This window comes from Stylophora pistillata, chromosome 10, assembly GCF_964205215.1.
Source record: "Stylophora pistillata chromosome 10, jaStyPist1.2, whole genome shotgun sequence".
In the NCBI taxonomy this organism is placed as follows: Eukaryota; Metazoa; Cnidaria; class Anthozoa; order Scleractinia; family Pocilloporidae; genus Stylophora; species Stylophora pistillata.
The window spans coordinates 15,179,001-15,189,858 of record NC_142528.1 but is presented as its reverse complement, the minus strand read 5'-3'; the positions used below and the strand labels follow the sequence as shown (position 1 = coordinate 15,189,858).

The following is a 10,858-nucleotide window of genomic DNA, read 5'->3' as shown; positions in this document are numbered from 1 at the left end:
TTCATCATTTCTTTGTGGTATCGCTAATTTCTAATCTCCACGAAGAAGAGCTTTTTGCATAACAAAAATGAGCACTTACTGCGTGCATAGCAGGCGGGTAAAAACATATTAAATATTCATTTTTTTGGTCAGATCACTTAAATTTGATCGTGCAAAGTAGATTAATGATCGGTTCAAGGCCGGTGTCCAAAAGTCGCCTGTTCTCAAATCGAGCGTTCATTGGAATTTACCATTTTTGCCAATTTTAATTAACGCGTATTGGGAGCAAAACCGCTGAAACACAACCGAAAAATTTGATGATTACTATAACGTTCTTGGAGGACCAACATATACGAGTGTGTATATAAATATAAAAAAATATAGGAATGATGAAAAAAAAAAGAAAGAAAGTAAGAAAACGAGGTCTCGCATACAATACGCTCAAGTTCATCTGATAATAAGTTCAAGCTCAAATGACATACATCAAGCCCAACAAGATGGTATCAGTTGAATTGTTATCCATTCACGTTTTCTTTCCAGACAGTGGTGATATATTCGTCGCTAATACAAAGGATAACGCCACGACAACCATTTCATAATGCATTTGCCATTAGTTTTCGCTATGATCTGATTTGTTATATTAGTAAGTTTTGTCTTTCTTATTTTGTTTATTATCATTTCTGGGCTTTTTATCTGTGTATATTCGCATAGAAAAGAAGTAATCCGTGTTGATATCTACTTGATCCAAAATGGATTACAAATTACGGTGTTTCTCATTTTATTGCATGACTTCTCTAATATCCTTTCCAAATATAAACCCTCTCTTTATATTAATTTTCCTCAGCGAAAAAATTAGCGATGCAAAAAAAATATGTACGTTGTGTCACACAATCATTTGTGACACCCACATCACGCCTCGCTGAGTCATTCCGTCACCACTTCATTTTCCTCTTGGTGTGTGCGATAAGTTAAGCGTATCTCCCTGAACTTTGTGACGTGAAATGGGTTCAAGGTTGTGATCATCGCGTGACTACACCCTTCATCAATAAAAGCAAACACTCGAAGCTCATTAAGGCGCAACCTCTCCTGCAACATAAAAACAAAAACAACCATGTCCCAATTGATTTAATGATAACTTCCTCATACGCTCTGAATCTCCATTGCAGACAGAAATCTGACAAGTCTTGCCGCAAAAAAACCCACAAGGAAAAAGCAAGTTACTGCATCGATCTCTCTGACGCGTTTCCTGCAGCGCCGGAGAACAACATTTAGGTCCAATACCGAATGACGTAAAGCAATGAGGGATTTCATGCAGCTTTGCATTCCTTCAGTTTGAAAAGCAGGAGTAGTAAGCTGAGCCCAGCGAGTAAAGTGCAATATGGGAATTCATTTTTCCTCTAAGCCCTCCTTTCATTACCTCGCCCAGGTTGGCGCGACTTTTTATTCGAGCTTATGAATCGTGATGTTTATGAATCAATAAATAGTTCCCATCTATCGTGTACATTTATCTAGTGTGTAGTTAGCGCCTAGTTTTAATGTCAATTTACTTTCTAGCTTTATCAAATGTCAATTTACTTTCTACCTTTAATGTCAATTTACTTTCTAGCTTTATCAAATTTTTGTAAACAACACCTTTGAATCTTGTAGAAAAGGCGCTATATCATGAATGGATTATTATTATTATTATTATTATTATTATCATTATTATTCTAGGTCTTCATTGTGAGAGCTCATGAAAATAGAATAAAAAAAAAAAGAGCACACACATTAAAGTCATAAATCGATTTCTGCATTAAATGTCAAACAAATCCATTTCCCCTGGGCATGCTCCAGGGGAAATGGATTGTAAAACTTAAAGCTGTGGTAAGGTCGGTGAAGGCAAAAGATTATATAATTGGTTGCCACATAATTAGTGGTGGCTCCTGAATTGTGGCTAGTTCCTAGAATATTAGGTTTTAAAGGAAGAGTGGAACTCGCTCATTTTGTAGTGAAGCAAAACGTTCTTAATTTGCCTTAATTGTGTTATTTCAGTTTGTTTCGAAGTACGAAGAAAAAGACGTATGGCCAGTCTAAACAAGGCTCACGCGCAGGCACTCAATGGAGAGGAGCGAAAGAGCGCTTACCTCTTTTTTTTTTTCTTTTTTTTGAATTACAATAATTTTCAATTGTCGCTCTTTTCCTCAAACCGATTACGTGGCAATGGCTAATGTATTGTAAGCTTATCTGCCTAAGAAAGAGGTGCCATTTTCATGGAAGATATGCGAGAATTACACCCTTCTCGTCCAAAAGTGGGCCGCAAATGGTGATAGCTTCAACCTATAAGAGAAGCACTTCCTTAGAAAACGTTGCCGATGAACCACCACCCCTGGAGGGGAGCTGAGACAAAATCAGAGCTCGGACAAGACTACCGCAAAACTTGTTACAAATGATGAATTCAGCAAAATTGTGCACCAGAAGCCAAAGTAGAGATGGTCAAATAGTACTAACGCTCGTTTTCCACTGCGAGACAAGGAGACTTAACGGTTAGTGAGCTGGACTCCGGGGCAAGAGGTCTGGGTTCGACTTATTCTGTTGCGTTCTTGGACAATGCCTCTCTCCATCCCTGAGAGTGAATGGGTACCTCGCGATGAACTGACATTCAAGAGGGGGGGGGGGGTGGGGTAGTCATACTCCTAGTCGCTTCGGAATAAGCTCCAGCTGAATGGGCAACTTGGCTTGAATACAGACATTACTTACCTACCCTGCTTTCCACTGAGTTCAGTGATCGGGGATCGCGATAACTTTGAACGATTTACATATTGTGGCTCATGGCCGCTTGTCTCAGTCTGAGAGTATCTCACAAGGTTCGCTGGTTTTCTTCTCCACGCAACATCAGTTCGTTTGATCCCTATCGTCAACCTCACAAATTTTCTTAATACAATTACAGTAATTAATTAATAACCGGTACTTACTGTTGCTACACTTTCATCAATAACATGGATAACAATTCAATGACAATTGCTTTCTTTGCCTTTAATCGCTATCTTTTGCAATACAAATGAGCTTCACACAAATAATTAGTCATCAACAGTTCAATTCTTTTAAAATGCAACTCGTCTTTTTAAGAGCACGTAAGAATATATTTGACAGTAATAAATGAAGTTGAGTGGGAAAAATAATGAAGTTAAACTGAATGTCAGTAAAAGAGCACATTTACAGAGTCAACAGTCCTTGACCATAGATTAGCTGTTAGACTGCCAAGTATATGAAATTCTTACGAATATCTCCGAGCTATGTTTCGGACATTCCCCTTACAAAAAACTACGATCACATTTATAGTTGTGGTATGTCAGGTCACGGTTTAACTCAGCATCTCTTCCCTTATGACACGTTTCTTGTTTATCTTCTGTACAATAAATATTGCCAGTCTCAGTTCCCTTGATGCATCTACAGACCTGAACATTTTCCACGGGCATAGTACCGGTCTCTAAGTTGCCTCTTTACATAAGGTCGTAATCGTAGCCTTCTAGTTTAGGCAGGCGCATGCGCTCCTCGTCATACTTTCTCTGTCTTTCTTCAATTTTTTTCTCTTGGCGAATTTCTTGTATCGTAATCTCACGGCCTCGTATAAGTTCACTGCAGGTGGAAACGAGAGAAACACAGTTACCAAGCTAGAATAAGTCTTGAAAGTGATCCGGGAATTCAATAGTTTTGCTTTACTTTGCTCTGTGCTTGGACAGAAATATCACACCACGCTCTCAACCAATTAGATGCCAATCGCAACGTGGCCACCCGCGTTTTCCCGCGCTTTAGGCAGTTTGCTTAATTTACCTTGAGTTCTCATTGGCTCTTTGGGGTATTTTCCTTCATTCTGATTGGTCATTGCGATTGCTTTTGTTTCCCGAATGACTCTTTCTTGACTCTTATGATGATCTCTAGAGAAGCCGGTCAGTCTCAGGAAAAAACAGTCCTCGGCCTTTCCAGAACAATTTCACTGAGCGACCAAGTGATTATACCGATTCATTATTAGAGAATGTTATTAACCAGTTACCTGAACTCAATTTCACCATCGTCATTAATATCGATGAAGTCGATCAAACGATCAAGCTGCCGCTGCAGTAAAAGAAGACAGCAGCACAAATGTGGGTATGAAATAATTATGTGTATGGGAACAAACGAGACAAGAACAGACGAGAAAACCAATAAATCGAAAATGATACCTGCGTCATCACAAGCCCAGTCTCTTTCAGCCCGATCTTAAACTCTTCGCGAGAAATGCCGCCACTGTGGTCCTTGTCAAACTGGTTAAACCAGTCAACCAGGCGAAGCCGGTTATCTTGAATGAAAGTAAGCAGTATACGCATCCCAGGGGGCATTTCCTGAAAGATTAAAAGACAATTAAAAAAAAAAACAACAACAATTATTAAGTGATGCTATTCAACTCAAAAACTACGCAAATACAAAATCAAGAATAAAAAGTACACATAAAGAAGCTGAGCTTCACAATACATGTGACGCCATACGGTGACAAATTTTTTCGGTAAGTATCTTGGAAAAAGAAGCGGTATTCTTGAAGGGAAACTGAATCTAGAAGATCTTGAATAAATGGAAATTATTTTGACTCATTTCAAAGAACGTTGCACCATATAGACTCCTTATGAATTCAGTAACCACCAAGTGTGCAAAACTTTTGTCCTGATACGAATTACAACCGATACAAATGGTACTTTTTAAGGAAGTTTTTAATGTGACGATTCTCGAGGACTCGCTTTATTACAGGGCAAAGATAAAAGTAGGTTCATTACGAAACAATGGAACTTCACTGTCTTAAAATGAAATATATTCGAGCCTTTGGACCAAATTACCGCACATTAACACAAGTAAAAGGTAGCGTGTTTCGCAACACAATTGGACGCAGGCAAATTAAGAATAATGGTAAAATATATTAGTTGTGAGTCGGAGTGGCTCCTCTCGAAACTCCAACGTCAATGTGACCACTGTTCTAAGAACAAAGTTTGATGCCAATACTCGATGTCATGTGCAGATAAAATACCAGTATATTTCCTACACTTTGAAACGTATTTCATTCGTCATAGCGTTATGATTAGCAAAGCAATATTTTTTAAAATTGCACCACTTAATTATATACTATCTCGTCTAAAGTTCATGGTATGAAAATGGAGGTCACGAATCGTAAAACAAGGTAATTTAAAAATAATGTTTCCTAAGATATGAGAAGTGCTCTCGGCTTAACAATAGCCATTAGTCATTTTAAGGGCACTGGTCAAAATTGACCAAATTTTAAAGAGACAGCTTAAAACTGTAGAATGACTCAAAGAGTGACCATTAGAAACCAAGGCAAGGACATCAATGGGCAATTCTTAAAAAATAATGTATACAGATGGAATTCGTATGAATTGGAAAAATAGGTGGACAGACCACGATGCAGGAGTCTGGCAATTCCATATGATGACGGCAAATCAACGTTGTATGTTACGTAATCTTTATAACGGGGGGGGGGGGGGGTGCGCTCGAGAAAAAGTTTGAAACCTTATAGGGAGTTCCTTCTAGCATGGTCAGACGAAAGATCTGAAATCAAACCGAAAAAAACACAAAATACATGTACTAGTAAAGGCCATATTGACCGCGCAGCACCACTTCGTTATATTCAAAACATTTTGTCTTGAAGGATACCTTGTTCATGGGATTCAAAATCCCGAAACCATACCCTGTTTGTGGAGCATACCCATTAAGGCCGAGTAAGGGAATGTTCCCCCCCCCCCCCCACACACACCGCCTCTTACAACCGGTGCTTTACTCTGCCGATATGACTTCTTTTCTTGCTAACAATAAACGAAAAGTATCCTACATCGCAACCAACACAGCATATGGGCCCTTAAAATCGCAAGGTTAAGATGTTTTTGGCGCCAGTAGAGTGTGTTATATTGAAAAAAAAAAAAAAAACGCACTGCCGTCACCTATCGTTAGAATTGTCCTGCGGTTTGACGCAATGAATACCACGAGTCAATTGTGTTTCAGTTTTCTCGAGGCCTGGCGTCGTCACACTGAAGTCTAAATCAAAAAACCGGAAAAGAGCCGAAACTTTTAAGAATCGCCGGAACTGATGAAAAAGTATTCTTGAAGGCCGTAAAGAAAACCGAATCATTAGGCTTCTTTACTTTAACAAGACTTAGCACCACGGATGAAATATCCAAACTAATCAAAAAAGAAAAACGACCATAGTCTAAAAAAGGTCTATTAAGATATCAGTACTTAGGTCTATGGCTGATATCAGATTATGTTAACGACCTTTATCATAATGCTTAGAATAAGTACAGATACAAAGAAAGTAACATAGTACGTCAGTTGGTTCTTGATATTAAAAACAGGAATTATTTGTGCGCTACTTCTTTCGTAAATATGAATTCCAGTTGGTAAAAGACTCAATGAACTACGTATAAGAAGTGTTTATTTCCCGAGGCAGCTATGATGATCCCATCGAGAAGTCCTTCAAATTTGAAACTTAAGCCAGTATTTTGACTTAAGTTTCGTAGGGGCGATTTCTATCAGAACTGGCTGGTCACCCTGTATCAAGTAGCCAAATTTTTTGTGAGTTTCATGAATTTTATATTTTGGAACCTTGCTCTGAATGCTGACCTAAGAAATAGCGGAGTCTATCGACGAGATTGGATCTTATAGAGCTCCAAAGAATCAAGACATCACTTTTCCATTAGATTTTCGGGCAGCATTTGATATGTGGAAGACACTTTAGAACGGTGATGGTGACAAGCCTTTCACCGCGATAATAAAAGCACATACAAATCAAAAACAATGAAATAGGGGTACAAACCTTGGGTCTCTTGTAGCCACCAATACCGCCTGTAACAATAGTGACACCCTTTTCTCTCTCAATCTCTTTTATTTCATCGTATATTTTAGGAGATACAGTGATGTCCTACAAGAAGTGAGAAAATGAATTAAAATTGGCAGCGATGAAATCAAAAACTCAAATTCCGTTTATTCGAACCCTAGCAGGGGATGCCTTCGTGGCTCTCTTACTTTACGCTTATTCTATATTTGAAGTCAACTACGACGCCCATTGGAGTCCTATGAAATACCAGAAACCTCTCCTACAAGCTAACTATCCTTTTTTCAACCCGTCCAAACGCTCGGTCAAACTCTCTACCTTCTTTCACTCCCAGACATAATTAGCCGGGAGACTTCTCCAGAATAAGGTGTGTTGTTTTTCGCCATCTCCCCCTTCCATTATTGTTAATTGCCAATGTTTTTATTCCATCTTACAGATCAACATTGAGAGAGGCAGGGGGGAAAAATAGGTGTCCCTAAGAATGTGTCTCAGAGTATGGGTCAACTCGCTCTTGTTTAACCTTCCTAGGTTCCCTCTTTCGCGATTTTGGTCAACACACTCGCTGAACTGAAGAAGCGCCGATGCACAATACGTCAGCTATTACGGTTGAAGTCGAGCTCCATCATCACCGCACGTTGGTAATCCAGTAGGTGTTCTTAATTTTTCTACCTTTACAGCTAAACGGGTCCTTAAAAACTAATTACATTATTCGTTTGTGTCAAAACGAAGTGAGCATACCTCAAGAGACAAGAACTTGATTGTTCGATGAGCTTTAATGACATTTAAAAGTGTCTCTACACCTCCGTCGCCTATTGGATTTTTACCGATCTGTAAAAAATCAAAACAACTAAGACCGCTTTTAAACACCGAAACCTCGGTACGAAAACCTTAACACATATTCTTGAATCTTGCAACATAAAGTGCATTTTAATTGTGTAAAAGCATTACTTGTACTAATTATCACAAAAGCCGATCAGAACAATGGGAAGTCCCTCCAGGAGCCAATCATAGCTAACTGCCTGAGGCGCCGAAAAACGCGGATGACGAAGTCGCGATTGGTCTTAGGTTTGCATTTGACTGGTTGAGAGAGTGGTACGAGTTTTCTGGACCAATCACAGAGCATTTTAAAGCAAACCCATTGCAATCCTGTATTCGACGCTCAATCGACATTGCCCAGTATACAAACACCTTTGAAAACTTCCATTTCTAGGAGAGCACGAAATGGTGAATTTTGGTTATGGAGGAGCTCCTTATTTTTTTCATTTTGTCGGTCCAACAAATTCAATCAGTCTTGTAAGGGCCGATGAAGTCTTTTAAGTGGAATTGCGCATTACATTGCACGAATTGGCTGTAACTTTCAACTTGTTGCAATTGGTTAAAAACTTACTTTTGAACACTGGGAATTTTTCTTAAAATATGTTTGTGATCGTTTTAAGTTTAAAATCTTTATGCAGGCTTACAAAAGAAGAACGGCGATTTTCTCTCTTACCTTAAGAACCTTGAGATTTGGATGAGCAGCAATGCCAAGGGCTAGCTTTTGTGTTGCCAGTAGTCCGATACGATTGTTACTACAGGTGATAATTAAAGAAAGTGCCCTTTGTCAACCGGTGTATTAAAATAATGTTTCGAAATTCTAATCACTAACATTGTCAACATGTCTTCATTTGAATCTCTTCACTAACTGATACCTTATGTCGAGTGATTCCAAAGCTTCATTCTTCTTTAAGAATCTTCCCAATGCAACACAACCCAGCAAGGATAGGCCATTCCAGGATATGTTTAGATGAGCTAGACAATCGTTTGTCTGGGGTTAGAAGGCCAAATAAAACAGTTCAGTACATCTGGGAGATTTAATACTTTTCTATTTGGAAGGAGGCAATTCAGAGTCCTAAAGTGAGTTTAGAAAGGTAATAATCAGCTCATACACCTTAAAAAATTACTTAGGCCACGTTGAGACTAGGTTCCCGTACCCAGTTCTTAGGAACGGGCTCTGTCTGAGCATAGCTTTCTGTTGGTGCCCAAGCATAAATCTTAGCACGGTGCCCAGCAAAGGAACTACCTCTCAGTAGTACTCAGGCTCCCTGCCCGAACACGGGAACTTGTCTGAGCACGTTTTCGTCAGTTTTCGTGTTTTTCCCATGCTTCCCTGCAACGTAATCGCTAAAATTACGAACTCAAATCACGAACTACAAAAACGATGTTGGGCACCCATTAAGCCTTCTGCTCGTTCCAGGGTACCGGTGTATCTGTATATCTGTGCAACGTCTGTGGAACAGCGATCTAGTCTAAAATGGGTCTTGAGTCATAGAAAGGTGAGCTTTACACGAACTTTCTATAGCAAATATGAGTTACCTTCAAGCCCTGTGCCATCCCTACGGCACCCTTGAACCTTATACAGTTCCAGCTGACATCCAGATGTTTTAAGCCATAATTCATACCCTGACCAAACAAACAAAAGAAAAAAAAAAACATCAGCGAATAGGCCACTGTAAGCGGAAGGTAACTACTGAATTCGCCCCAATGCAAGTTCGCCCCATCAACTTTACGAATTCGCAACTCTGACGCCCATGTCCTGCTGCATGTTGGTCGAAAAAATATCATGACTTCTACAGGAAACGAATATTTTCTGTGGTAGGGAAACGAGTCCAAAGATGCAGGGGCGAATTGGTAAAAGTGGATGCAAACCCGTTTTACATTAGGGGTGAACTCGCAAAAGTGATGGGGGAATAAACCTGCAATGGGGCGAATTCACCAGTAAACTCCGTTAATTCTACACATTTCTTGCTGTTTACGCGCAGTAGCTATCATTTTTCTAACACTGCTCTACTCTAAATGAGTCAGAACTCCTAAATGACTTCAAAAACAGTAGAACATCCCGACGCTTTTCTATGAAGACAACAGGTCAAACGATGGCTCCATTTATCGAAGTCAAGAGTGACGTGCTCTCTTCGAGCGTTCGAACGAGCTGGAATTGACTTGGCAGGGCCTTATCTGACGAAACAAGGGCGTGGAAAGACGAAGACGAGATGGTACCTACGCCTGCTCACATGCCTTACTACGAGAGCGATGCATTTGGAAATGGCGTACTCCCTCGACACTGATGCATTCATAAACGCTTTTTCTAGGACGACAGCGAGAAGGGGGACACCAATTTACGTCGTTACAAACAACAGAGCCAACTTCGTAAGAGCAGAGCGGGAATTAAGACAGCTCGCAGAAGCCTTGAATCGAGACAAAAAAGCTCGCGACACGGCAGTTTATGGTCGTATCAACTGCAAGCTCAACTCTTCCCGTACACTCCACTCTGGAGGGGTGTGTTCGAAGCCATGGTAAAAAGCTCTTCTAGGGAACTCAAATGCCATAGACGAAGAGCTGCACACAGCTAGCTATTACTGGAGCGGAACGCTTAATAAATTCAAGAACTATAACAAACATTAGCGCTGATCACAACGACATGTACCCACTAACTCCGTACCATTTCCTCGTTGGACAAGTCGGTGGTGTATTTACCCCTGAAGCACTATCAGAGTAGGATTACAACCCTGGGAAGCCTTGGCGACGGGTTCAACAGTTAATGAACCAGTTTTGGAAACGATGAAAGAAGGAATTCCTCCCCAGTCTAAATGGTCGGAAAAAGTGGTTCCATCCGAAACACAACCTGAAGCAGGGTGATGTAGCACTAGACGTTGAGCCCAACACAAAGCGAGAAGAATGGCCCCTGAGACGGGTGGTGGAGGCGTACGCTAGCGGCGACCGCCTTGTCAGAGTTGTAAAGGTCAAAGTGAACAACAATGAGTTTCAACGTCCAGTCCACCGCTGATGCCCTCTGAAATATATACCAGAGGATGGATAACGTCGCAGTGAACGTCAGAAGGTGATTTAAATTTTAGAGCAGACACTGTTGATAATACTCGTTTTATTTACGAGACAGGACTGTTTTCGTATCCCCAAAGTTTTTTCTTCATCGCTAACGAATGCACTCCCGAATGCATTCGGCAGGGGATGTTAAAAAAGGATTTGTTCAAATATCAC

General features: G+C 40.2%; 1 protein-coding gene and 1 long non-coding RNA gene across 2 annotated transcripts in view; one reads left to right on the top strand and one right to left on the bottom strand.

Moving 5' to 3' along the window:
- The first annotated feature begins 69 nt into the window (after positions 1 to 69).
- Positions 70 to 1,478, top strand: LOC148721937 (uncharacterized). The gene is made up of 2 exons (XR_015992663.1): positions 70 to 622; positions 1,146 to 1,478. It is a non-coding gene; the product is annotated as an uncharacterized LOC148721937 (long non-coding RNA).
- Positions 1,479 to 2,965: 1,487 nt separating this feature from the next.
- Positions 2,966 to 10,858, bottom strand: part of LOC111339143 (uncharacterized) — a 22,034-nt gene continuing 14,141 nt past the window's right edge. The window contains exons 10-17 of the mRNA XM_022945731.2: positions 9,179 to 9,265; positions 8,515 to 8,630; positions 8,316 to 8,394; positions 7,565 to 7,654; positions 6,809 to 6,913; positions 4,179 to 4,337; positions 4,010 to 4,071; positions 2,966 to 3,594 (exon numbers count right to left, since the gene is read on the bottom strand). Coding sequence (XP_022801466.2) covers positions 3,459 to 3,594; positions 4,010 to 4,071; positions 4,179 to 4,337; positions 6,809 to 6,913; positions 7,565 to 7,654; positions 8,316 to 8,394; positions 8,515 to 8,630; positions 9,179 to 9,265 — 834 coding nt within the window. The 3' untranslated portion in view covers positions 2,966 to 3,458. The remainder of the gene's footprint in view (positions 3,595 to 4,009; positions 4,072 to 4,178; positions 4,338 to 6,808; positions 6,914 to 7,564; positions 7,655 to 8,315; positions 8,395 to 8,514; positions 8,631 to 9,178; positions 9,266 to 10,858) is intronic.